This window comes from Cyphellophora europaea, assembly GCF_000365145.1.
Source record: "Cyphellophora europaea CBS 101466 unplaced genomic scaffold supercont1.3, whole genome shotgun sequence".
Classification (NCBI taxonomy): Eukaryota; Fungi; Ascomycota; class Eurotiomycetes; order Chaetothyriales; family Cyphellophoraceae; genus Cyphellophora; species Cyphellophora europaea.
The window spans coordinates 1,503,526-1,529,191 of record NW_008481809.1 but is presented as its reverse complement, the minus strand read 5'-3'; the positions used below and the strand labels follow the sequence as shown (position 1 = coordinate 1,529,191).

Here is a 25,666-nt window from a genome sequence, read left to right as displayed (position 1 = left end):
GGATGTGAAATGCTACCGGGCTGCACTCTGAAGTCATTAAAAATTGAAGAGCAGCCTTTCGCGGTGATCGTCGACACGTGGGCAAGCCAAAGCAGAGCGTTCTCCGCGTGGCAAGATTCACCCTCGGTGAAGACACTGGTAATTGGACAGTTGGCCAAAGTAATACGATCGACGCAGCCACACAAGCAAGCCTAATGCATAAGAATGAATCATCCATCGTACACTGAAGTACCCATAGCACCCCAAACCCGTACCCTGTAATTGCCATTCCATTCGAACGTAACTCAGAGTCCGCGGTCCTTTCCTTCATCTTACAGTGCTATGCCAGCATCCCAGCATCCCAGCATGACCCTTGACCCAACCCTCTCAATCACCACCTAGGCGCCCAAAGAATAATCCCCATCAGCCCGCCCGCAATAAGCCCCGTCACGGGCACAGTGATAAGCCAACCCAGATAAATCCAGCCCACCAACCTCACATTGATGGCCCTCCAATCCCCGTTTGCCAGCCCCACGCCGATCGCCGCACCCGCAATACACTGCGTGCTACTGACCGGAATCGCCAGCCTCGTTGCCATCAGCACCGTAATTCCGCCAGCCAGCTCCATACAGAAGCCCCTGCTCGGCGACATGAGCGTTAGGCGGTTCCCCAGATTGCGCATGACATGGTAGCCATACGTCAGCAACCCCAAGGAGATGCCCGCGCCGCCGAATGCAAGCACCCAGAGCGGAACATGGACTTCGTCCGCGATGAGACCCGTGCGCCAGATGAGGAACGCGGACGTGAAAGGCGCGATGGCGTTGCTGACGTCGCTGGCGCCGTGGATGAAGCTGGCGGAGGCGGCGGTCAGGATCTGCAGGGCCGAGTACATGTATTCGGCCCGGTTGTCGTAGCGGGGCGCACGCGCGTGCATGTCCTCGATCTTGTAGTTGAGGATGGACTGCGGGTGCCGTTTTTGCAGGCGGATCACGTCTTGCTCGAGGCCGCGGAGGGTGATGCGCTTGAAGCGCCAGAGGAGGACGGGCGCGGAGTGCCAGGGGCCGAGGGGGCGGAGGGGTGGGCCGGCGTCGGTGGTGGAGCGCCGGGTCAGGGTGGAGGCCTGGATGGCCGGGCTGGGGAGGGCGGTAGTGATGGCGGAATCGGCCTCGGAGTCGGTGCGGGCGTGGGAGTCGGGGGATTTGGCGGATTCAAGGAGACTTTCGCTGGCGCGGATGGTTTCGAGCTCCTCCTTGGTGAGGTGTCCGCGATAGTAGTCTTTTATGTTCAGGGCGTTGGTGCCAGGTGGGGGGCGTGAGGGAGGAGGGCGCTTGAGTAGCCATGGGCCTTGTAAGCAGTGATACCATCTCAGCTCCCAGTCTTCGTGCATGATGCGGCGCCAGAGGAAAGGAAGTAGAAAGAAGCACTCTAGAGCGGTGAGGCCGCCGGCAACAGTAACAACGCAGACCGCAATTTCGGTATTGCTCAAAGAGACCTCGAGCTGAATGCCTTTCCAGACAACCAACATGACAAGAGCGCCGATGGTGATGAACGTATAGACAGGTATTGAGTAGAAAGCGTTTCGGACGGCGTGGCGTCGTGTCATGATAAAATATTTGGTGATGAGAAACAGTGCAGCACCGACAGTGCCAGCGATACCAGGAGCAATGACCCATGCTGCGAAGATGGACGAGACACCATCCCATTCCCAGTTGACTTGCTTGATGCCGATTGAGGCTGCGCCTGCTCCAACGAGTCCGCCGATGATGGAGTGCGTAGTGCTGACGGGAAAGCCCATCTTGGTAGCGAAAGTCAGGAAGGTGGAGGACCCGATAATTGCGCACATCATGGCCAAAAGTAGCACAGCCGGTTGCTCGTCGTAAAGATGAGGCTCGATGATCTTGCTGCGGATGGTGGCGGCGACTCTCGATCCCACACTTACAGCTCCGGCAAATTCCATGACGGCCGCAATAGCCATGGCTTGCTTCATGGTCAACGACCGCGAGGACACGGACGTTGCGAACGAGTTGGCTACATCATTGGCACCTGGGGCAAGTCAGTTGTGCAAGTCCTCACTGATAGGGACTGTGAATACCGATGTTCCACGCATCGAGAAAAGCAAAAATGGTGGTAAGGGCGAATATGTAGTCATACTGACTGAGCGCCGCCACCGCCATTGGATGATGGGCTGCAAAAGAGAATCGCAGGGAACGAGTTGGCTCGAGGAAAAAAGGCTCAAGCAGGTAGGCAGCATACGAGCCCGCCCGAGGGTTCAAGGGCGTAGCAGCAACGAAGCCATGATCAGGCTGTCGTAGACAACAGCTTCCGTAGAATCATATAGACATTGACTGAGCATGGGCCAACACGGAGGGAGAGATTCGGGAATGACAAAGTACTATTAGTAGGCGAGAGGAACCCATGTTCGGACCTACATCACAGTCTTGGTGGGTATGTTACACGCTTGTTCAGGAGCTCCTTTGAACGATATCTTACACTTGGCTCACAGCCACAATCTTGACAATAGACGGTCCAAGAGAGTGCGTGGCCTCTGTAGAGAGGGGCCTCGAGCACGTTGACCAGTCGCCGAGAAGGCCCAGAAGAATGGAAAAGGTGGGGAGAGGTGAGGCCCAACAGGAAAGGAGAAGCCGAACACGTTCCGCCCGGAGCTTCCTTGGCCTGCGGCTGCTAGAGGCTTGATCCAGTGACTTACTGTGTAGTTACTAGTTACTTACTCATTGGACCGAGCAAGGGTTAGGGTTGACCCATTTTCCGCTCCCCAGGGGCCTCGAGATATCCGGGTTGGCCTGTCCGTGAGGTTGCTTTCCGTAGCTCCGTACTCCGTACTCGCCTAAGGTCTTCGTTCTCATCCAAGAGTGGTAGTCGTCAAGGAGCAAGCGATATGCAAGCCCAACGCAGGTGTCTCAGTGGTTGGACGACCATGTGCCAGACGATGGCCGCCATGCATTGATAAAGTGCCCCTGAAACGACTCTCTTTCCCGGAGGACATGGTTCGGTCGTGACTTGGCTGGTCTTCTGCACGCTATACATGACCAGTGTCTGCCAGAGGAGCGCTTCAACATCGACTGTGCGTGCCCTCGAGCCTCTTCGGCCCCAGACAGGGATACATACGGAGGTAGTGCCCCGCAACCACGTGAAGCGAAGCGCGACTCTTAGGCGACTGCCCGTCAAGCGCCTCGCTTGTAGAACTCCAATTAGCAAAGTTGCCGTGATATGCCTGGCAACCTACATGTGCGAACGGTGAGCTGTCATTTTTTGACCGATACGAGGACATCGAAGCCGGCCTGACCAGGGAACCTATCATTTATCGGTTCTCTGGCGTCTTTCTCGCCTTCTGAGAGGTCCGCATTCATCTCCTCGGTTTCACTATGCGGAAGGTAGCCATGTTGCAGCTCACAACGGCCCAGCACTCGTCCTCACAGCCAATGCAGTCGACTCTTCGTATGATTGCGTGACATTCATGATTTGGGAAGATCAAAATGCCTATAAGCGCACGACCAGCAATTTCACCAACCGAGGACTCGAAGTAGCATCAGCCTCTGCGGCTGACGAAAGAGAGCTTTTTGGACGGGTCCAAAATCGTGCTCATGAGTATCGGCGCGGGAACGGGGTAGCCGCCTGAAGAACGGGCGATTTAAGGAACACGACTTGGAGCGGGATGTGTGGAGGGGCTTGGACAACTATACACACAGGTACGCTTACAAGACAACAATCCGTAGGTCGGAGCGCCCTGCCATGCGTATCAATTAGTATAACACTTATCGTGACGTGTGTATCAACTCAATCAGGTACGTTAACGCTAGAATCCTTAACTCGGCCTAACATTAACTCCGGACAGCCAGGCGCCCACAAAGACATCGATTGGATATACATTCCAGCCTGCAATCCATCAGACTCAGCCATCCCACCCTGCCCGCCTCACTCAAGGCACTTTGAAGCTCGTCCTAAACCTATATCACCCTGTACGCTCGCGCAGCTGACTCGATGCCAACCATCCACACTCTTCCACCACTAGCACCGTCGAGCGACAAGTCCCACCACAAGCAGCCAGGCTATAAAAATCCCTGGCCATCATGGCCCAATCGAGGACTAAGTTTCGCCGACGTCTTCCGGACTCGTTTCGGGGGTAACAAGCCGCCATATGTCCCTGTACCGGCCGACCGAGCAGAACTGGTTCAGGTTCGCCGTCCGGATTTTAGCCCCCCACCGCCGGGTGCCGCATTCAAGGTCACTTGGATCGGTCACGCCTCATTTCTGCTTCAGTGTGCTCTACCGTCTTCTACACGCACCTTGAACATCTTGCTCGATCCTGTCTTCTCCGAGAGGACATCACCATTTTCATTTTTCGGTCCGAAACGATATACCCCTACACCGTGTACCTTGGCAGAGTTGCTGGATGAACTCCCCATTGACGTTGTCTGCATCAGCCACAACCACTACGACCATGCCGACACTGCTTCTCTGAAAGCGATATACGAGCATCGAGGACCCGATGTCCTCTTTTGCGTTGCTCTGGGCAATTCCAGATGGCTACTACCTCTGAGCATCCCCAAGCAGCAAATATGGGAGGGCGACTGGTGGGACCGACTCGAGGTATCTATGTCGGACGGCACCGCGTCAAAGGAGAAGGCTGCCTCCATTCGAACCTCGGAGTCCTCAAAAAGCACACATTCTGACGCAAGCATCCGAATAACGTGCACGCCCTGTCAACATTCTTCAGCTCGCAGCCCCTTCGACAGAGACGCAGACCTGTGGTGCAGCTTTGCTCTCGAAATCCCCAGTGAGGTAACATCATCATCGTCATCCGGGAAGCCGTCATCAACCACGGACAACAGCAGCCACCGATCCGTCTACTTCTCCGGCGACACCGGCTACCGCACCATCCCCTCCTCCCCAGACCCCTACCCAGACAGCGACCTCCCCGCCCTCCCCGTCTGCCCTGCTTTCGCTGAGATTGGCGAACAGCTAGGACCCTTTGACCTCGCCCTCCTGCCCATCGGGCTCTGCAAGCCGCGAGCCTTCATGGCGCCCGTGCACTGCAACCCGGCCGACTCGATGTGCGTGCACCGGGATGTCAAGGCCAAACGGAGTGTAGGCATGCACTATGGCACCGTCAGGGGCGGACTCAGCGAGTACTACGAGGACGTGCGCACGCCGCCGAGGGAGTGGCGCGAGGAGGCGGAGAAGATGGGCTTGAAGTTTAGGGGAGAGGGTGGTGATCGTAGTGGTGAGGAGGAGGATTGGGAGATAGGCTTGATGGATGTGGGTGAGAGTCTGGTCATTTGAAGAACCTTTTCTCTGGCCATACAGTAGATCTTATTTGCTAGAGCGTATCTACTGTCCCTCTCATCAGCGGCATCTGCCCGTGTAAATGCCGCAATTCATTGTCAGACCTGCATACCAGCGTGCCAAGACAGGCAGTGATTGACGAGGGCTGCCCCCGCATCCCCCACTCGCTCTTCACAGGGCGTTTGTACCGCCAAGGGTATATGAGCACGCGACGTCTTTCCGTTCTCAAACTGTCTTGATTAAGATGTAGATGAGACCTCAGCTGATTCTCATTGAACATGGCAGATTCTACATCGGGAACGTGGGAGATGCAGTCTCCCCAACGAGATGCCATTCACCGCGAAAGGGCTTTCCACGAGCTCGATGACTCAACCACAACACAAGAATATCAACAACAACCTCAGAATAGCGACAGCCGCTATGCATCAGCGTCAGGAAAGCGAGCTGCCACACTGATAGGCCAAGCAATCCTGCAACTCCCAATCTGGGGTATTCCTCCACCTCCACGTCCACATCCCCCCAGCTTCCCACCCACACGCACTAACCGCCTCCCTAACAGGCTTCGCCATGACCTACGGCATCTTCCAAGAATACTACATCTCGCACTGGACGCTCTCGGGTCCCTCCTCCGCAACGGGCGTGATCGGCACGACGCAAAACGGCGTCATGTACATGAGCATGCCCTTCCTCTTCGCGGTCTTCGCTCGGCGCTGGGCGCGCTGGCGCCGCCTCGCCTCCCTACTCGGTGTGCTGCTGACCGCTCTATCATTCCTGCTCTCCAGCTTCAGCACCTCGGTGTCGCACCTGATCGTGAGCCAGGGTGTTTTTGCGGCGTTGGGCTGCGCGCTAGTCTATTCGCCTACCACGCTGACGCTGGGCGAGTGGTTCACGGACGCGCGCCGTGCGCTGGCCTATGGCGTGGTGCTCTCCTGCAAGAACATTGTTGGGAGCACTTGTCCCTTCCTGGTGCGTCATCTCCTTGACGTGTACGGCTTTCGCGTGACGCTGCGCATCTGGGCCGCCATCGCCGCCGCCTCCGCTTTCGGCGCCATCTACCTGATCCCTGCTGCACCACCGACCGCCGCCTCTGTCGCTGGCGATGTCACCGAAGCGAACGATGGCAGTGACCCACACCGCCAGCGCAAAGTCCCCTGGCACTTCCTGCGCCACCGCACCTTCCACATCTACGCCGTCGCCACGATGCTTCAGTCCTCCGGCTACGGCATCCCGCAGACCTACCTACCCAGCTACGCCGCGGACATTACGACGCTCTCGACCACGGCCAGCACGCTGCTCCTGACCCTCTTCAACGTCCCTGGCATCCTGTCGTCCTCATTCTTCGGCTACCTCTCGGACGGCAAGCGTTTCTCCCTCTCCGCCAGCACCGTCACGTGCATTGCCGCCTTCAGCTCCGCGCTTTCGGCCTTTCTGCTGTGGGGGCTGGCGTCGTCGCATGCGTCGGCTATGCCGTTGCTGACGCTGTTCAGCATCACTTTTGGCTTCTTTGCGGGCGGGTATAGTGCGACGTGGGGAGGGGTAATCGATGAGTTGGAGCGGGAGAGTCGCGAGCGGAATGAAGCTATTGATACGGGTGTGCTGTATGGCATGTTGAATGGAGCAAGGGGTATAGGATACGTTGGTGGTGGCTTGGCGGGTGTGCCGCTGTTGAAAGCTGGCGTGGGCAGTGGCATGCACGGGGGTGCGTATGAAACGGAATATGGTCCTCTGATCGTCTTCACAGGACTGTGCAGTGTCTTTGGCGGATGGAGCGTGGTCTGGAAGACGTGGAAGAGATTTAAGTCTTGAGAGAGGACGCCATCCTGCAAGGCTGGGATTTATCGAACCTCGAACTCCACCTCTTCGAAATCTCCTTGCTCGAAATACGGCATGAGTGTTCCCCTCATGATATGGGAGACGTACGCCGCGCCGATAAAAGTGTACCATCGCGAGCCGTCGGCTTCGACATGCGGCCTAAGAATATATGGCGTTCGCCCACCGAACAGAATGACAACGATGTCGCCGTTCCGCATCGTATCGGGGCCGAGACCAAATACGCGAAGATCCTTGGTGCAGAAAAAGCGGCGCGCATCGGCATCACGCGATGCAGCGATCTCGTAGCGTTGCCAGTCACCACCGTCAGCGTACTTTGCGAAGCTTGCAGCAAGTTCCGCCAAGGCTCCCTCCTTTGGATCTGCTGGGTTCACGCTCTGGTAGGTCTCGTAGGCATGCCTGACATAATCACAAAAGTCTGCCCAGTACCTGTCTTCATCCATCTCGATCACATTGCCGGCCCAGTCGGCATCATACTCGAGCGTGAAAGTCTTGGCTAGCGACAGCACTTCCTGCTTCGTGTCCTTGATCGCAAGATCGAGGGACTCGGACCCTAAGAATCTGTGTACTTGATCCAGGACGGGTGACAACGTCTGCTTATTTCTTGCAAGGTCGAAGTCAAGGTAGTTCATGGACGCCGAGGTGTATCCGACGGCCTCGAAGGTGAAGCCTTGCAATCGTAAGATTCTAGGAGCCTCGAAAGACCATTTCTGAAGTCTATGTGTACCGCATGTGGACCAGTCGAGCTCCTCGAGGCTCGAGATTTGGATGAGTCCCGCTTCTGAAACTGTGTCCCACCGCGGGACCCACGATGGACACGGGGAGTCCTCCTGGTACTCAGGTAAGTGCTGGGTGTAGGACAAGATCGAGAGGTTTTGGTAGCATTCCAACGACGCAACTGCCAACCTCGTATAGGTTTCAACGACGGTGCAGTCGTAGTCAATCTCGACGGCTCTTGTGAGTACATCGTTAGGCATCAATCCAAGAAATGCGTAGACCTTGTCCCTTGGGTCCGTGGCTTGCAACACTCGCGAGGCCCGCAGTGCTTCCAAGAGCGTGTCGTAGTAGTCCTCGGAGTCTGGTTTTGAGAAGTCTCGCATAACGCCAACACGTTGCGGATCATCAGACTTAATGAGCTCCAGCAGCGGCGGCATCTTGAAGTCGTAGCGAAGAGCTTGCGCGATTAGCCAATCCGTAGTCCATCCGATATCCTGCCATTCCAAATGAAGCTCGCCATATACTATGGTAGACTTACGGGCCGCAGCAACTTCTTGGATGACCCATGCACGAGTCCAGTATGGTCGAGCGTAAAAATCAGCAAGTGCTTTCCAGGTTATGGCAACCTCTGACTCGGTAGCATCACTAAACTTGTCCAGCATAGAGATATCCAATGACGCCAATCGCTTTTCGGCGGTCATCCCGGAGTGTTCAATTGCTGATCTGTTCTCCTGGCACATCAAAGAGATTGCCACGATCAAGTTCCGTGCCCGTGCCACATCCACGGTCATATCAGGACCAAGCCATACAATGACTTGCACTGCGCTGCTGTAGATATCACGCATGATTCTGACTTGGGAGCTGCGCTCGTGAACATCCGTCTGGTTGATGCAGAGGGCATCCACCCAGAGGATACGGACTTGACCGGTCTGCCTTAGGCGATGGAGCGCATCTGCCAGATTCCTCGTGATCGAAACCTTGCGGTCGTTGCAGATGACCTCAATCGTGTCTTTAGCATTGCCCCAGACGTACGACAGGGCCTCGTAGGCCGGCTTGGCATCAAGGTCATCGTGCTTGACCTCGCATATGAGATCAGACCCATGTTCACCAGGCTGGATAGCTAGCAGTCGAATAGCCGTTGCAGTCCTGAGTGGTGTATATAGGGAAGCAACAGTTGGAGGAGGATCCATGAGAGATATTCGAGACGACCCTACCACCAATGACATTCAGTTTGGCCGCGCCTACCTCTTGAGAGCACCCTCCGCTGGTCACCGCTCCTTCCGGGACAGCGGCTGGAGCCATCAAATCGAGGCAGTCATCGTTCCAGCTCTTAGGATGGACTTCACATGGTCGTGCCGCTACGACACTGCTCGACGACAATAATGCTGAAGCAGTTCTACGGTGCACTAACCCGGCCCTGGCAGAGCAGCTTCCAGAGGGGCAATTTCGTGATTTCTCATGCTCTTCCGCGCCAAGCCTTGGCGCTCATTTCCCAACCAATGAAATGGTGGCCGATGCAAACTTCAACCGCTGCGCGCTTTGGCGAACGTCCGTGGGCGCAAAATCCTTGCTTCGGCTCAATGTTACTTGCAGCGTCACCGGATCACACGCTGGCTCTGTTCCTGCGGGGCTCTCTAAGCTGTCCCATGGGGGCACAAAGCACGGGGTGCTGCTGCCCAGACGCATTGCCGATCGTTATGCCCATCTTGCCCCTGTTAAGTAAGGAGCCAACCGCAAAGACCGGCATTGACCACTCATGTCGAGAGTCTAGGTCGTCTCGGCAGAGGATATTTGCCGCTCCACACTGCAAATACTGCTAATGCAACCTCTAGGCGCGGCAATATGGGCCACGTCCACATGCCTTTAAAAGCCTTTTACCTTCCGGTGATCGCGTGCTCGCTAGCTCTGTCGACCGGCCACATCCCAGCGGAAATCCCTAATTTTTGTTCTGTGAGCTCCGACACCGATGGCAGAAAGGAAGGAGACCGGTGTCGACATCGACACCCATGGCGACGACCAGTATGACAATCCCAAAAGGGCCGGCAGCTTGGTCGTCAGACGTGCCAAAGCTGCCACCGACAAGGAACACCAGATGACTCTGATGGAAGGCCTGCGAACGTATCCAAAGGCAATTGCTTGGTCAATGCTGATCTCTCTTTGTATTGCGATGGAAGCCTTCGATCTGTGCCTGCTCAACACCTTCTACGCCATGCCCCAATTCACTGAAGTCTTTGGAGAGCAGACTGCCAGTGGCAGCTACGAGATTCCCGCGCGCTGGCAGTCCGGCCTCTCCAATGGTACGCAATGTGGACAAATCATTGGATTAATCATCAACGGCTGGGCATCCGAGCGCTTTGGCTATCGCTGGACTGTCATCGTGTGTCTGGCCCTCATCACCTGCTGGGTGTCCATCATGTTCACCGCCACAACGCTGAACCAACTCCTAGTAGCGTACATTCTCTCCGGCGTGCCCTGGGGTGTTTTCCAGACGCTCTGCATCACCTACGCTAGCGAAGTATGTCCCGTTGCGCTGCGTGGTTATCTCACTACCTGGGTCAACTTCTGCTGGGGCCTGGGGCAAGTAATCGGCGTGGGTGCTGTACGCGGCTGCTTGGATATCGAGGGTCGGAATGCTTACCGCATTCCTTACAGCTTGCAGTGGATGTGGCCATTGCCTCTCGCAGCAGGGATCTTTTTAGCACCAGAGTCGCCCTGGTGGCTAGTCCGCAAAGGTCGCGTCGAGGATGCTAAGAAGTCTTTGATCCGCCTGACGAGCCTCAACCGACAGCATGACTTCGATGCCGACGAAACCGTGGCCATGATTGCACACACGACCGCCATGGAGCTTGAAATAACCTCGGGCGCCAGCTACGTCGATCTGTTCAAGGGCACCGACTTGCGCCGTACGGAGATCGTGTGTATGGTGTGGGCGATCCAGAATCTTTCTGGCAACTCATTCTCTGGTTATGCGACCTACTTCTTAGTACAGGCAGGCCTGGACCCCGATAATGCCATGAATTTCACACTCGGAAAGCACGGCATCAACATGGTAGGCGTTTTCGGTGCCTGGTTCCTGATGTCGCTGGGTGTCGGTCGCCGAAGCCTCTATCTTTACGGTCTGATGGGTCTGTGCAGCATGCTACTCATCCTGGGCTTCCTCGGCATCCCTGCGGACCGAGACGCCGCCTCGCTGGCTACGGGCTCGATCATGCTCGTGTGGGCCTTGTTCTATCAACTCACCGTCGGGACTGTTTGCTACTCGCTGGTGGCAGAATTGTCCACACGCCGTCTGCAGATCAAGACCGTGGCACTCGGTCGTGTATGCTACGCGATCGTGGCAATTATCTGCAACGTCCTTACCCCGTACATGCTCAACCCAGAGGAATGGGACTGGGGCAACTATGCTGGATTCTTTTGGGCTGGCATCTGCTTCCTGAGTATCATTTACACGTACTTCCGAGTGCCGGAGCCGCGAGGAAGGACATTTGCTGAACTGGATTTACTGTAAGTGTGGCAACAGGACTATCGTGCGCGCATCGCTAACCAAGACAAACAGATTCGAGAAGAGGGTCTCAGCTCGCAAGTTCGCCAGCACTCAAGTGGATGTGTTTGAGGAGGGTGTCAGTGATAACGCTGTCAACAAGCTGGACAACAACATGAAGTATGCGGCGAATACGAGCTCGCACGTCTAGTGGCAGCCACAAATACAGTGCAGCGTTCTCTTCATAATTACACCAGATAGTCTAATCAATACCTTCTCCATTATCGCCTCTTGTCCAGGACAGACAATAGCAGCGTGCAACGTGTCCACACCATGAGCACGCAAATCCCACTCAGCCTCACATAAATCACTCCAGCACCTCTCCCCTCAACCGTCCCTCGTCAACTCCCTCACCACATCCTCACACCCAGGCCACTCCGCCAACAATCTCTCCCTGCTCCCCATCTCAAACTTCTCAAACAAAAACCCCGGCGCCACCGTACACCCCACGAGCGCCCACCTCTCCCCCTCCCCTTCCCCTCCTCCACCCTCCCTCGCCAGCCGCGCACCAAACCACGTCCCCTTCCCAACCACACACTGCGGCCTCTCCCCCTCCTCCAGCCGCATCCCCAACCTCGTCACCTTCGGCCCCACCCTGCCATCACCGTCGACAGGCAGCTCCACGACCTCGAGCGCGGCCGTGCCGGCGTAGAAATGCCAGACTTCGGTGGCGTCGAGGCGGTGTAGGGCTGAGAACTGCGTGGAGCGGAGGAGGTAGTAGATCAGGGTGGAGGCTGGGCGGGATTGTTGTGGTGAAGAGGAGTCGTCGCGGAAGGTCTCGCGGAAGTAGCCGCCTTCGGGGTGGGCGGTGAGGTTCAAGGTGGCGATGATGGAGTCGGCGGAGGGGGCCATGATGGGCTCAGTGAGTTTGCTGGTGTGGTGGATGTCGGTACGTAGTAGGGTGAAGTTGGAAAGATGTTGGGTCGGTCGAGAAATACTGAGTGTGGAAATACATACGTCCACCAAGTTGCTCCAAGGATGGCGATCTCTACCTTTTGAACGCTTTCAACGATTGCATGTAGGATCGGGACAATGCACTAGACATGCGACCTGGACAATGTTGAGACGGATCTGCGACGCTGACGGACACCATCGGGGGAAAAGTTGCTGGCCTGATCCTAACGCGGTCGACTTCATCGGGTGCCTGCCCGCAAGTACTCGTTCAGATCAAATGACCGTCATTCTAGAAACAGCCTGGCGCGATGTGACCCATCGCACGCTTTGACTTCGCGTATCGGGTCCTCGCGTCGTGTCTCTAGCAAACAAACCATCTGCGGATGGCAGGAGAGACAGGCTTTGTGTAACCTGGACAAGAAGCGGTCAACCAACAGGACCGATCGGTACCTTGTAGCTTGTCAATGACTTATGCGCAGTCGCATTAGACTTTCGAGCATGTTCAGTAAGTCTCTACGTCACGAAAGCCCAAAGCAGCAAGCCCAGAAATGCCAGCTCGAATATAAAGGGAGCTCGCAGGAGCTGTCGGTGCATTGCACTCTTCTGCGCAGCTGACCTCTGGAATATCTACAACTTTGAGATAGCACCATGAATTCCCTCCGCCTCCTCCGCCCCGCCGCCCGGCAGCTCTGCAAGCCCTGTGTCACCCAGCCTACTGCCCGTCGCGCCTTCAATACCGACACAGCCCCGGTGCTGTACTCGGCGTCCGCCAAAGTCGTCGGCGCCCGCACTGGACACGTCGTGGGCGATGATCTCGAGGTTGATCTGACGATGTCAAAAGCCCTCGGTGGCACCGGTGACAAAGGCAAGACGAATCCTGAAGAGCTGTTTGCTGCTGGCTATGGCGCGTGCTTCCAGTCTGCCATGAATGCCTCAGCTGCTAGCATGGGTATCCGGATGCCCACAAAAAAGGAGGATAGTGTCGTCAGGACCACAGTGCATCTCGTGGGCGATATGAGCGACCTAGAGCTGGGCCTGAGGGTGGATATGAAAGTGTCGGTTAAGGGATTGAGCCAGGAGGATTTTGACAAGGTCATTAAGAAGGCCAAGGAGGTATGTCCGTATTCCAGGGCCACGCAGGGCAATGTGACGACAAATATCACGACCGAGTGTACGTGAGCTGTTGATCTTGTTTCTGGTTTCCGGGATGAAGGACATAAAATGTTAGACATTCTGGGGTTAGTACCAGAGTCCCTCAGTCTCAGGTCAAATCATCGCATTGGCGCTCATTCGCATCAGGGTTCCGCAACTCCTTCCCATACCAGACCGAGCATGCCCATTGTCTCGCTGGCCATCTTTGCACGTTCCACTTCTTCTAGAACTCGTCGTCGGAGCTTGTTGATATGTTTCTCTAGCACAGGGCTTTCGGTCAGGGCCTGGGCGTACAACTCCATTATCGTCATCGAAGTCTCGACACAGAGACCGACGAAGCGTTCATTGGAGCTGCTGATGTTGTCGTAGACCCAGCCCAACATAGGTTGAAGTGTTGTCTCATTGCGGCCCTCGAGAGCCGCCCGGAGAGCCGAACGGTACCTGAGGTGATTCAGCAACGTAAAGACAGTCATTCTGTCACGCCCATCCAAGGCAAAGTCGAGTGCTTCGGCATATCGGCCTTTATGCAAGCTTTGCTCCCATTTCTTCAGCTTTTTTGGTTTCGTTCGGTCATTGCCTTCGATGATGAGGTCTGCATCTCCGCCATCGTAATCTTTCCCACGGAAACGCTTCTCCCATCCACGCCCTCGTTTCTTGGCTTGTTTGGCGTCGTAATCAGCAATTTTACCAGCTAGCAGCGCATCCATTTCTCTCTGTCTCTCGCGCTCTTTCGCTTTTTGTTCACCAGAAAGTCGCGTCTTGATGCTCAGCAATCCTGACGATGTACCCACTGCAATGTGCTTGTCCTCACGAGCAGAACCTGAGACAACAACCGAAAGGCTTAGTATCGGCGATGGATACCTTGAACCAGCGACCACATTCCATCCCACTGTCTCGAAGACCTTCATATGACCGTCTAGCGCACCTGACACGAGCCGGCTGCCATGTGAAGCAAGGCATAGCGATGTGACAGTCTTCTGGTGGTTTGTGAGAATTTGTCGAGGTTTGCCTGCAACAATGTCGAGGACAGCGATAGTGGGACCTGCAGCAGCCAGCAATGTCTGGGCATCGGGCATGGGAAGTACAGATTCGATGCCAGCGTTGTGCGTGAAGGTCATGACTGCCGCAGAAGTTCGTGGATCCCATATCTTTATGGTTGTATCGTAAGAGCCCGAAACTAAGAGATTTGAGCTCGGCAGGTACGCACCGCACCGCACATAGTCGGTGTGCCCTCTTAGTGTTGTTTCTGACTTTTCTGCTGGTAGATCCCATGTGCGAACCGTGGTGTCGTCGCCGCAAGACATGAGGGACGTAGGCTCAGTTGGGTGCCACTTTACTGTCCGCACCGGTTGTTTTGCCTGCTTCCATGTCTTCAGAATCGCGCGTGAGCCAACGTCAAAAACTTGTATCGTGCCGGTTTCGTCTCCTGCAGCCAGGACACGGCCGTCGGCTCGGAGCTCGCCACTATATGCAGTGTCATCGAATCGGCTTATCGTCTTGACGAGCTTGCGGGTACGATGCGAGAAAAGTTGCACGCGAGCGCCCGTAGTCACTGCAAAGAACTCTGAGGGACTTGTTGCCGCATTGAGAGGCGCTCCTGGCTGTGTAATATGTGTGATTGCTTGGTTCGCGGGCGAGGTGAGGTTTTGCGGAGATTTGAAACTGCGCCAGTATGTTTGCTCCGGGGTGGCTGCGGAAGGCCGCGAGGGCAGCTTGATGTGAGATATGGGCTTGACTTCGGCGGCCATCTTTGTCTAGATCCTCCTCTCCCGTCCCTGCAGCCGTATCAATATCTAGAAGGGATTGCAAATGAGCGTTTGAGCGTCTACCCGTTGCCTCTACGCCGCGAAAAGTTTCTGTATCGATAAGAACGCCAAGACTGGTAGCCTCGTCGCGTCGTCAATCACGCCGGGACCTGATCGGATATCTTTTAACCGTTCTTTGACTATCGTAGTTGAGTCTACCGAATTTCATGCTAGAGATTGTCCTCTTCTAGCCTACACTGCTGTGGGCGCTCTGCAGAATGACAATCTCCGTCCCAGCCATGGAGCTGCGGATTGCCTCCAAGTTGGACAGCTGATGCGGAGAAAGCCCAGGCTGGAGCACAACCTACGTTCCACGAGAGTGCAGCGATGTGTGGACCGTATCTCCAACGCCGAATGAGGAATATTGCCGGTCGACAGTGGGCTATTTAGCCCTGACACTGACGGTCTCTCATATGTATAAGTGAGGCTGTATCCAACTATATTTTCCCATGCGTCATGTCGTCTAGCGGGTGCACCAAGAACTTACAGTCGGGATCACTGGGAAATACAGATCTCATCCTACTGGGCGTCTTTACTGCTGTTCTTTCTTTTTCGACTTCGTGGACTTTCCTCACAGCATCGTGATCACAAGATGACCGTCAGGAATATGAACATTCCGCATCTTCGTGATGTCCATGGATCCAAACAGCTCATTGTTGATGGGCATCCATTCTTGCTCCTAGGTGCCGAGCTACAGAACTCGTCGCTTACATCTGCGGATTACATGCAGTCTGTCTGGCCGAAACTTGCAGCAGCTAACATCAACACTGTTCTCGGGTGCGTGACCTGGGAGCAGATTGAAGCTGAGGAAGGCAAGTTCAACTTCGAGGAGCTCGATCGAGTTATCGCAGACGCCCGTTTGCACAAATTGAAGCTTGTGCTACTTTGGTTTGGTAGTTTCAAGAATGGTAGGTTCCGAACAACCAGGATGGGCTTAATGCTCATCAATTGAAGGTCTATCCACATACACTCCGTCATGGGTCAAGTTGGATACGAAGAGATTCCCACGAGCACAGCTGAGGAAGGCTGGAGGGCGTCTGGAAACAGCAGACGTCCTCTCAATCTTCGGGACTGAAGCACAGAAAGCCGATACCAAGGCCTTTCGAGGACTAATGAATCACCTCCAACAGGTCGACGAGAAGTACTCGACGGTCATCATGGTACAGGTTGAGAATGAGATCGGGCTGTTGGGTGATTCTAGGGATGGTGGTGCCCTCGCTGAAAAGGCTTTCTCTGAGCCAGTGCCAGATGCCCTCATTAAGCAACTCCACGATTCTTGGGATGTATTGCATCCTGACCTCAAGGCCAATCTCGCTCACTTTCATAGTGTCAAGTCTACGTCAGGCAAGAGCTGGATTGAAATCTTCGGGACAAGTGCTCATACCGACGAACTTTTCATGGCTTACCACTATACCTTGTACGTCGAGCAGGTTGCTTCTGCTGGTCAAGAAGCCTATAGACTCCCACTGTACACCAATGTATGGCAGAACTATATGGGGGACGACAGTGAAAACCCTTTCCCAGCCATTGTCGGTGGTGGAGGTGCCCCCGGGGACTACCCGTCCGGTGGTGCCGTAACAAACGTGATCGACATCTGGCAGGAATTCGCCCCCTCGCTCGACTTCATCTCACCAGACGTCTACCTCAATAATTACAGCAAGTCTTGCGCCCACTATCGGCACCGCAACAACCCGCTGTTCATTCCAGAGCAACGACGTGATGAACATGGGGCACGGCGAATCTGGGCTGCCTATGGCACGTACGGTGCACTTGGTTGCTCACCATTCGGCATCGACACTCTGAATCTCGAAGGAAACCCCTTCCGCCGACACTACGGCTTATTGAAAACAGTGTCACAGCACGTCCTGGCCGCCCAAACTAGGCCAGGCTCGAGCTACGGCTTCTACTTTGACGAGCAGCCACGAGACCCTTTGCGGCGCGACCCAACTCCTCCGCACAATATAGTCCTCGGGAACTTCGAGCTGGAGATCAAGCGCTCTTTCGTCTTTGGACACCCTGCCCCTGGCTTCGGAATGGTCATTCATCTATCTGACGCTGCTGAGAATCGCTCTCGCTATCTTCTTATCGGCTTCGGCTTCCAGGTTACCTTCAAGTCTACGAGTTCCAAAGCGACATTCTCTGGGATTCTCAGCTTCGAAGAAAAGGAGCCTATGAACGTGGACGGAAAACAGGTGCTCAAGACCGCCCGAATGCTCAATGGGGACGAGACGAGGAGCGGAAAGTTCGTTATCATGCCTAGTGACGATCCAGACTATGGCGACTTCCCCATCTGCGTCACGATCCCGGGGAGGACTGGCGTGGCAGAATGCGAGGCATATGCCATTCTCGGTGGGAACTAATACCTTGGCAACCGGTCAACTCGAACGGTGCCAGGCTTCCGTATTTGGGACTGTCTCTGACGGCCTCTCGGGTTGGCGGGGTGAGGTAGAAAGATAGACTGAAAAACGCCCACTCTGTTCAAGTTGACCGCACGCCCACTGACGTCCTCACCCTTGATAGTCCAACCCGCCCAGCACCGTCTCTCATGACCCAACCAGCCTCAGTTTCGCCGCGGAACCACGAACCCGTGCCATCTCTTCCCACCACAGCTCTACTCCTCATCGGCCACATCTTACAAGGTTTCCCCCTCGTGCCCACCTCACGCATTCCACCGTCCCCAAGCCCACCCAAAAGCCCAATCCTGCACCCAAACAGGATACGCCCTGAGATTGGCCCAACGGCTCTCGCTGGCCGGCATGAAGATCTGTCCACTCCTTCGCGCCAGAACCCGCCGCACGACCTCGTTGGCCACGTTGGATGGTGGGTCCATGCGCACGCCCAGCTCGCGCAGGCGGGACTCGAAGGGCTTGACGATCCCCGTCGCATGCCAGGACGGGTGTACTGAGGTCGTGTGAATGCTGTGGCCGGCGGTGCCGTGGCGGGTGAGGAGCTCTGCGCGGAGTCCTGTGGCGGGCTGTTAGTATCGTGCTGCTGCTGCTGCTGGTGCTGCTGCTGCTGCTGCGTTGCGGTTTGGGGCGCAATGGGGGTTTGCGAGGCTGGGCTCTACATACCGTCATTGAGGTACAAGGCTCCGACTTTGCTGCACGCATAGTCGAGCAGGCCGGGGGCGGAGACGTAGCTCGCCATCGAGGCGATGCTGACAACGTGGCCTTTGCGCGCGGCGAGCATGCCGGGCAGGAACTCCCGGATGAGGACGAAGTGCGAGACGAGGTTGACCTTGAAGAGCCGGTCCACAGCGTGGGGCTGGAGGTCGTGTAAGACGGGGCTGGGGCCCGATTGAGCTGGCCTAAGTATCAGTCTCTATTCACAAATGTGGGAAAGAACGGGCAGGAGTGGAACTGACCAATACCGGCGTTGTTGATCAGTACGCTCGGATTGCCGTGCGTGCTCTTGATCTCAGCGGCAAGGCTTTGGAGGGCATCGAAGTCAGTGATGTCGCACTTGTAGTAGTGCACGTCGTTCACTGCCGTCTGTGAGCATACTTCCCGTCAGGTAATATATGATTACTTACGTCTGGCCAACTCGTCAGGCAAAGCACCAACGTCCAGCACAATCACCCTCGCGTGCTCCGAGAAGCGCTTCGCCATCTCGAGTCCAAAGCCGGAGCAGCCACCGGTGATGAGCACTAGCTCACTCTTCTGCGCATCGCCAAAACGCCATGCTGCACCAGGGCGGCGAAGATACCAGTTGTTGAGAGCGAGCCGGTCGAGGAGCTGGCTGATCCGACCGCCGACGCCGATGGCGAGCAGGACTTTGAGGATACGGACGGCGGTGGCTATGCGCGCGTCGGCATTCTTGGAGAGGATGTAAGGACGCAGTGGCCCGAGAACGCGCTCACGGACGTGTGGTGAGGCGCGTGTGAGGAAGTACAGCAGGGCGCCACTGGCAAGAGGCTCTGTGGCGAGCTGGCGCAGAATGTATGTAGGTATGGTGCGAGCACGGGAGAAGCCGTTCGCGAGCGAGGACATGTTGTCTAGACAGGCTCACTTGTGTCCTGAAGTCTATGTTAAGATCAGAGTTAAGGAGAGGATTGTTGTCATATCCAAACCTTTAGCCAGGCATTGATCCTTGCGGCACACAGCGGTCTACTCGCAGCGCCGAGGCTCGAAAATAGGTCAAGTCAAGCGGGGAGGGGGAATGCCGACGAAGTAGTGTAAGCCAGTCAATATGCGCCGTTCAAGGTTCTAGTGACCGTTTGATGCAGGGTCACAAAGAGGATGCCTCGGTTCTTGAGTTCCTGTAAGATCCCAACTGCCGACTGAGGACGCTGCCTTCGCGGACAGCTCCTGGCATCCAATCAAGCATCATTAACCTCGTTTTTCGTGTTGATTCATCTTGCAATCTCTTGCTCCGCAGTCGGACTGATAATCACATCAAGAGACTCTAACTATGTTGGTAAGGTAAGTCGGCAAGAGGAAGGTAGATTCGAAAGGCGCTTGACAGTGGCTTGCGTGGCTGGAGCAGAGTTCAGGTGAGCATAGCCTCGGCCCCTCAACCTATCGAACCCTTCCCCGCAAAACCAAAGGAGGGGCAATATCTGGGGTACAGATCACGTTCTTAGCAGCATCGCGTTCCCCTGTCATGGTAGGCTGTTGGCGGAGCTCGGTAACGGGACGGCCCACAATGCTGTCCTGAAAACGACTGCCTATCCATGCAACAGGCAATGGGCAGGAGGACGCACCTGCCTGAATTACAGTCAACCACGACTAACGTCTGTAGTTGGTACGAGCGCTGCGTTGTGCACATTATCCTAACTGTCCGACCAGCCGCCATACGAAGCAACTTTACTGCCGCTCTGCGTCGTCTACAACGACATGTCCTGCTCCCTTCTTGGACAGGATAGCCATGCCACTACCTCTGGTAGATTCGATGACTTCGACCCCCATGTGCTTCTCATAGAACGGCACCGACCGCTCCCAATCACTGGTGAAGAGTAGACTTCGGCGCAGATTGGGCATAGAATCAATGACTTCTTGAACCTTCAGTATCAGCCAGGTCCCAAGTCCCTGACCTTGGAGCCGCGGTCCAACATACACATCTGTCAGGTACAAGAATGTTGTAAAGTCGGTAACACATCGGGCTATACCAACCATCGTGAGATTACTTTTTGAGGCGCCCTCTCCACCCATGACCACAGCATCTGGATTCTCGTAGAGTCCGAAGACCAGAGAATGATCGAGCATCTCCTGCAGGACATCAGGCGGGACCGGCTTGGCCCAGTGCATGTCGCTCGTGACGAGCCATTGATTGAAAATATCCAGAGATACAAGTGAGGAGTCTGTGGAGATCATGTACTCGTCCTTGGACCAGGCTAAGGACCGCAAACGCTTCGCGTTCATTGCCGAGGCTAGTTTGACCTGTGTTGATTGTTGATAGTGTATAGCTCGTCGAGATCACTCTTCCTATACCTGCTTCCCTCCAATTCCAGGGTAAAACATCTGAAGTAGCTGTGAGAATGGGTAAGTACAAAGAGTCAGGCTTGATAGTTGATCGAGATAGCCGTATAAGTGCGCACTGGGAGCCTGTGACGTAAGGCTGAAAAGATCACCCCCTGAAGTCAACTCGCTCGTCATGGACTTTGGTTCTGCCGGCATGCACTTGACATTTACAACTCGTCCTTCACATCTCGCCCTTTGTGATTACCTTTCAAACCAGCTTGCTGGACCCAGCCCATTCCTTTCCTGCCACCAGTCGCCTTCCCATGCAATATTCCCCCCACAAATGCATCAACATTTTCAGGCTCCACTGCCCAGTCCTGCGGCATCGGGTACACCTGATCATTGATGACGCCCTCGACTGTGACAGCAGGGAATCCCCCGTTGGGGTCCAGACCCAAGGCCAGGACCATCTCAGCGTGCTGCTTGGAGTCCAAGTGCACGAACGGGACTACTCCCGCCCAGGCTTTGGTCAGTGGGTTAAGTGCTCGTGATATTGACATAGGCACATCGTGAAAGACGTAGACGATTGGTTTTCGCAGCTGGAATGGTGTTAATGTGGAGATGCTGGTTGCATCAGGTAGACTTACAGAGTACAGGTGGTTCATCTTCCGCCGGCCAAACTCAGGTATCTGCGGTGTCACACAGTCCTCGACAAACAGCTCGACGTTGGCCAGATTCCTGATATCTTGACCAGAGAGCTCCTTGGGATTGACAGAAACCTCGATTACTTGGTTGTATGCATAGTCTTCACCATTCTTGTGGCAGAGCAGGCTTGGCGACATATACTTGGAGCCCAAGATCTCTGGCTTGTCTACCACACCGAACACAGCGGAGCCAGCAGCCTTTTCGGTCACTGCTGATACGAGTATAGCATCCTTGGGGTCAGTGGTTTGCAAGATCACGACGCTTGAGTCTGCCGTGAGCAGCTTGTCCAGAGCCTCTTTTGACTGGGGTCGGTTTATACCCGAAAGCATTTCGCGTGAAATGAAATTAGACAGCCTGTTACACGATTTTCAGCAGGCACCAACACGCATATGTTGGAACGTACGCATATCCTTTGCGTAGGCCACGATAGCGCAACCACTTTCCAGGTTCTCCAGACGCGGACCCGTGCAATAGCCTGATGGCCGGGTAGGTGAGCGCCCCGTATTCGGTGCATATGCTATTGGACTGCTTGTCGTTGCAGTCAATGGTAGCAACTGCGATAGACTGGTCTGCTATGGCACTGATTGATGGCAATGTCTCCGCCAAGCGTGTCAGCTCCGGCAGAAGCCCGGAGCATGCTGAGCAACTCCACCAGGTCAGCGTAAGCAGCTTGGGAAGCTAGAGCAACTCACTCATCTTGCTATCACTATATTAGCTTACGAACCTTTTAGTTGCGGACACTGACTTACTGTCTGAACTTTGGGAGGCATTAGTGTCTAGTGCTTCAGGCTAACGAGAACATCCATAGAAAATATTCACTCGATGAACTTACAGGATGCCAGGATGGCATGGTTTTCGTTCAGTAAAGACAGTAGCTCATCTGAGCTAACATGTTCGTGGACGTGCGGACTTTTCGCGGCAACGATAGCTGTAGATAGTAGGCTCAGTATCCCAACGCGATACAACGACAGAGGACCCATTGTGGCTGCTGAGCTTCTGGGCACGAGAGATGCGAAGAGCTTTTCCATAATCATGAGAATACATCAAGATGTACGATGGCTTCTCGTGATCAAGATGGGACCCTGCAGTTGCGTGAGCAGCATGAAACGGGCCTGAGACATCTGGTATGAATCTGGCTCATCAGGAGTCTCAGCCTCGTCCTTCACCAGAAAGCCTTGGCGGGGCGGGCCCAAGCATCAGCTGTGCCTTTCGAGCTTCACTCCTTTCTCACTATCTGATACAATCTCTTCAGCTCAGCAAATACAGCACTTCGACTATACAGGCCATGATGCTGCCAGCTACGCTCCTCAGTCTCCTTGTTCTCCCCGTTCGGGCGCGCCAGACGTCCCAGCAGAAGCCTCTTCAAGCACTCGCATGCCCAGACCATAAGTACAAGGTCCATCTGGTCTCTAGGGATCCATTGGTCATCTACATCCCAGAGTTTATTACCGCTGAAGAGGCAAAACACCTACAAGAAAGCACCAGCGACAAGTTCTCCCGCTCCGGCATCGCTGACGAGAGCGGCGCTCAACGCCAAGCCGAAACCCGGACGTCATCCTCAGCCTCGCTCTCTGCTCGCGACGACATCATACGCTGCATCGAAGAGCGTGCACGAACGTTCCAAAGCCCAGCACTACCCCGTTCCCACCTAGAGCCATTGCAGCTCGTAAAATACGGCGTAGGCGAACAGTACCATGAGCATACCGACTGGTTCACTTCCTCACTCCAAGCGGGCCCAGAGTTTGGCGGAAATCGCCTGTCGAGCTTTTTCGTCTACGTTCAAGTCTCTGAAGACATTGTGGGCGGAGGGACACGCTTCCCATTCTTGGATGCTCCTGGTGTACCCAAGGTCGAATCGCTCGGCACTGGCTTCTTCAAGCCAGGAGTCGGTGGCGCCACCGAAGAGTGGTGTGGATACGTTGACTGTGACGAGCCGTGGGACAATGGTCTGACTTTCCGACCCGTTGAGAGAAGTGCGGTCTTCTGGATGAACTTGCTCCCAGGCGGTCGGGGCGATGAGCGGACGCTACACGCGGGACTACCCGTCACAAAGGGTCAAAAGACGGGCATGAATATATGGACGCGCGAAGGCCCCCTGGACGACAAGTATCGAGGAGATGATTGAATCAACACCCTTCTCCCATCATTGAACGTAAACCGTGCAACATCGAACCTTCTTGATGCAGCTATTATGCATATCGTAGCTTGATAGGGTTAGTAGCAAGGCGGCCGACTGTGGCCCCCACTCCCCACAATCATGAACCTCAGCTTGTTCGAGCTCTTCCAGCCTAATGGCAAGATACCGCGTCATTTATTCGAATGATTCCCGTCTGGTCGTCGATGATACTTGCGGCGGCAGAGTGAGCTAAGGCAACCAGAAAGTGTGCCCAAACATCATCCAACGGGGTAAACAACTATGAACGGAGCCGCAGAGCAGCCCGGTTCTGCCTACAGCTTCGACAAGCTTCCTGACAATAGTACGTACATCAGACTAGCGAGGCTTCTGCCAGCAGCATCCATCGACGACCCTCTGAAATGCCAACTTGGTGTACACCTCCGTGGAGAAGCTCCACCTTACGAAGCTATCTCATACGTCTGCGGGGATCCGAACGACACGCGCCCTATCATGGTCGATGGGTCAACTCTACCAATCTACGCAACGCTGGCTACGGCACTACAGCATATCAGGCTCCATGATCGACCCAGGGTCATCTGGGCTGACGCCATATGTATACACCAGGCGGACGACCTGGAGAAGTCCTACCAGGTACAAGGCATGTACAAAATCTACCAACGCAGCAAGCACACAATCGCCTGGTTAGACTACCATGAGTCCAACGGGGACTTCCAACGTGGCATGAGGCTCCTTGAACATCTGGGCTCTGGCAAATATAACGATCTACGGCTCGAATTGCAGAAAATACGCCGGGAAAGGGGGAACCTATTATCGGGACGCCTCCGCCTGAGTCGAGCGGCAGAAGAGGCGCGACTTCTATTAAGAATCTCGGGCGACTCGCCGCTGTTCTCTAGTAGAAAGACTTTGACGAGGCTCTTGAGAGAATCCCGCCGCCACAGTCAGTTCTCCAGATTCGGGTCAGTGCTTGATGATGGCGGTTGGGAAGCAGTCTCTGCTGCTCTTCACTCCTCGTACTTTGAAAGACTGTGGATCTGGCCCGAGCTAGCATTCTCTGAGGAAGCGTCATTCGTTTCCAACAACCTCGTCGCGGATGTGCACAAAGTCCTGTTGGGCTATGGTTTCGTTGAGACCATGACTCTACATGACGACGATCTGAACGGCCTCATACCAGCCGGTCCTTTGTTCTTCGCAGGTCACTACCTTGCTGATACAGCCGGGAAGAAGCAAAAGCATCCGCCCGGGTCCGAGTTTGCTGGTATACCTGAAGACAATCTATCCTTGCTGGCACTGATGAAGCTGATGAGAGATGCCAAATGCGCGGATCCCCGTGATCGGCTCTTCGCCATGGAGACCTTAACAAGCGACCCTCTGAACGCTCTGAATCCACCAGACTACACCTTGTCTGCGTCTGCGGTCTTCAAGCGCTTCGTGCGAACATACATTGAGTTGAAGAAAGATTTTTCTGTCCTCTCCTTTGGTGGCGTCGAGGCCGCACCATCCTGGATCCCAACAAACGACGAGGGCGAGCTGAAAGAACTCGAAGGTACTTACATGACCTTCTTTATAGATGACGAACATCTGCTGGGCCTAGACGGCAGAGATCCCCTCTACCGCGCAGCTGCATCCACCACGCCCCGGACTCTGCCTCCAGAAGCCGGCGCCGAGGACGACACGCTCAGTGTCTACGGCTACAAGATCGACCAAATTGTGCAGGTCCACCGATGTCGCCAGAGCAAAACCGACAGCGGCCTGAAGATTGATCCCGACATCCTCCAATCCCGCGCCGCAGCTCGACGCGCCGGCCATAAAGACGAAGATTTCTGGCGGACCATCCACGGCAATCTTTCACGACGGTTCAACTATCTGGACGACGAATTCGAGGAGACGCTCGCGAAGCTCAGCGCCTCCAATACCAACACATACCCGAGTCTCGAGTTCCGCTCAGACCTGTTGAACAGCCATGATCGGTTCGTGGTCACGGAGCGAGGTCGCATAGGGACTGTGCCTGATAACAGCAAGTTGGGAGATATCATCGTGGTCTTCTTCGGCGCGCAGATGCCGTATGTGCTGCGGCCTACGGACAAGGGCAACTATCTTTTGGTGGAGGAGTGCTACCTCAACAAATGCATGGATGGGGAGACGTATGAAGAGTTCTCGAATGGCAAGTATGAAGAGAAGGTCTTCCACCTTGTGTGACGTGAGG

At 55.1% G+C, this 25,666-nt stretch overlaps 14 protein-coding genes across 14 annotated transcripts; 7 read left to right on the top strand and 7 right to left on the bottom strand.

Moving 5' to 3' along the window:
- Nucleotides 1-370: 370 nt before the first annotated feature.
- HMPREF1541_03479 (uncharacterized protein) lies at nucleotides 371-2,153 on the bottom strand (the record flags this gene model as incomplete). The annotated part of the gene is made up of 2 exons (XM_008717830.1): nucleotides 371-2,022; nucleotides 2,072-2,153. 2 exons carry the CDS (start codon nucleotides 2,151-2,153, stop codon nucleotides 371-373), a joined length of 1,734 nt encoding a protein of 577 aa, XP_008716052.1.
- A 1,825-nt stretch (nucleotides 2,154-3,978) lies between these two features.
- Nucleotides 3,979-5,280, top strand: HMPREF1541_03478 (uncharacterized protein; the record flags this gene model as incomplete). Its single annotated transcript, XM_008717829.1, has 1 exon — nucleotides 3,979-5,280. The coding sequence occupies one exon, from the start codon at nucleotides 3,979-3,981 to the stop codon at nucleotides 5,278-5,280; it is 1,302 nt and encodes a 433-aa protein (XP_008716051.1).
- A 281-nt stretch (nucleotides 5,281-5,561) lies between these two features.
- On the top strand, nucleotides 5,562-7,089 carry HMPREF1541_03477 (uncharacterized protein; the record flags this gene model as incomplete). The annotated part of the gene is made up of 2 exons (XM_008717828.1): nucleotides 5,562-5,772; nucleotides 5,843-7,089. The coding sequence occupies 2 exons, from the start codon at nucleotides 5,562-5,564 to the stop codon at nucleotides 7,087-7,089; spliced, it is 1,458 nt and encodes a 485-aa protein (XP_008716050.1).
- Nucleotides 7,090-7,118: 29 nt separating this feature from the next.
- Nucleotides 7,119-9,020, bottom strand: HMPREF1541_03476 (uncharacterized protein; the record flags this gene model as incomplete). Its single annotated transcript, XM_008717827.1, has 1 exon — nucleotides 7,119-9,020. One exon carries the CDS (start codon nucleotides 9,018-9,020, stop codon nucleotides 7,119-7,121), a length of 1,902 nt encoding a protein of 633 aa, XP_008716049.1.
- Nucleotides 9,021-9,796: 776 nt separating this feature from the next.
- On the top strand, nucleotides 9,797-11,522 carry HMPREF1541_03475 (uncharacterized protein; the record flags this gene model as incomplete). The annotated part of the gene is made up of 2 exons (XM_008717826.1): nucleotides 9,797-11,334; nucleotides 11,387-11,522. The coding sequence occupies 2 exons, from the start codon at nucleotides 9,797-9,799 to the stop codon at nucleotides 11,520-11,522; spliced, it is 1,674 nt and encodes a 557-aa protein (XP_008716048.1).
- A 176-nt stretch (nucleotides 11,523-11,698) lies between these two features.
- Nucleotides 11,699-12,223, bottom strand: HMPREF1541_03474 (uncharacterized protein; the record flags this gene model as incomplete). The annotated part of the gene is made up of 1 exon (XM_008717825.1): nucleotides 11,699-12,223. The coding sequence occupies one exon, from the start codon at nucleotides 12,221-12,223 to the stop codon at nucleotides 11,699-11,701; it is 525 nt and encodes a 174-aa protein (XP_008716047.1).
- Nucleotides 12,224-12,913: 690 nt separating this feature from the next.
- On the top strand, nucleotides 12,914-13,444 carry HMPREF1541_03473 (uncharacterized protein; the record flags this gene model as incomplete). The annotated part of the gene is made up of 1 exon (XM_008717824.1): nucleotides 12,914-13,444. One exon carries the CDS (start codon nucleotides 12,914-12,916, stop codon nucleotides 13,442-13,444), a length of 531 nt encoding a protein of 176 aa, XP_008716046.1.
- Nucleotides 13,445-13,560: 116 nt separating this feature from the next.
- On the bottom strand, nucleotides 13,561-15,165 carry HMPREF1541_03472 (uncharacterized protein; the record flags this gene model as incomplete). Its single annotated transcript, XM_008717823.1, has 1 exon — nucleotides 13,561-15,165. The coding sequence occupies one exon, from the start codon at nucleotides 15,163-15,165 to the stop codon at nucleotides 13,561-13,563; it is 1,605 nt and encodes a 534-aa protein (XP_008716045.1).
- Nucleotides 15,166-15,814: 649 nt separating this feature from the next.
- HMPREF1541_03471 (uncharacterized protein) lies at nucleotides 15,815-17,582 on the top strand (the record flags this gene model as incomplete). The annotated part of the gene is made up of 2 exons (XM_008717822.1): nucleotides 15,815-16,130; nucleotides 16,177-17,582. The coding sequence occupies 2 exons, from the start codon at nucleotides 15,815-15,817 to the stop codon at nucleotides 17,580-17,582; spliced, it is 1,722 nt and encodes a 573-aa protein (XP_008716044.1).
- Nucleotides 17,583-17,881: 299 nt separating this feature from the next.
- On the bottom strand, nucleotides 17,882-19,211 carry HMPREF1541_03470 (uncharacterized protein; the record flags this gene model as incomplete). Its single annotated transcript, XM_008717821.1, has 4 exons — nucleotides 17,882-18,186; nucleotides 18,294-18,524; nucleotides 18,587-18,706; nucleotides 18,755-19,211. 4 exons carry the CDS (start codon nucleotides 19,209-19,211, stop codon nucleotides 17,882-17,884), a joined length of 1,113 nt encoding a protein of 370 aa, XP_008716043.1.
- An 816-nt stretch (nucleotides 19,212-20,027) lies between these two features.
- HMPREF1541_03469 (uncharacterized protein) lies at nucleotides 20,028-20,582 on the bottom strand (the record flags this gene model as incomplete). The annotated part of the gene is made up of 1 exon (XM_008717820.1): nucleotides 20,028-20,582. The coding sequence occupies one exon, from the start codon at nucleotides 20,580-20,582 to the stop codon at nucleotides 20,028-20,030; it is 555 nt and encodes a 184-aa protein (XP_008716042.1).
- A 266-nt stretch (nucleotides 20,583-20,848) lies between these two features.
- HMPREF1541_03468 (uncharacterized protein) lies at nucleotides 20,849-21,655 on the bottom strand (the record flags this gene model as incomplete). Its single annotated transcript, XM_008717819.1, has 2 exons — nucleotides 20,849-21,220; nucleotides 21,269-21,655. 2 exons carry the CDS (start codon nucleotides 21,653-21,655, stop codon nucleotides 20,849-20,851), a joined length of 759 nt encoding a protein of 252 aa, XP_008716041.1.
- Nucleotides 21,656-22,614: 959 nt separating this feature from the next.
- Nucleotides 22,615-23,451, top strand: HMPREF1541_03467 (uncharacterized protein; the record flags this gene model as incomplete). Its single annotated transcript, XM_008717818.1, has 1 exon — nucleotides 22,615-23,451. The coding sequence occupies one exon, from the start codon at nucleotides 22,615-22,617 to the stop codon at nucleotides 23,449-23,451; it is 837 nt and encodes a 278-aa protein (XP_008716040.1).
- A 291-nt stretch (nucleotides 23,452-23,742) lies between these two features.
- HMPREF1541_03466 (uncharacterized protein) lies at nucleotides 23,743-25,659 on the top strand (the record flags this gene model as incomplete). The annotated part of the gene is made up of 1 exon (XM_008717817.1): nucleotides 23,743-25,659. The coding sequence occupies one exon, from the start codon at nucleotides 23,743-23,745 to the stop codon at nucleotides 25,657-25,659; it is 1,917 nt and encodes a 638-aa protein (XP_008716039.1).
- Between the last annotated feature and the right edge of the window lie 7 nt (nucleotides 25,660-25,666).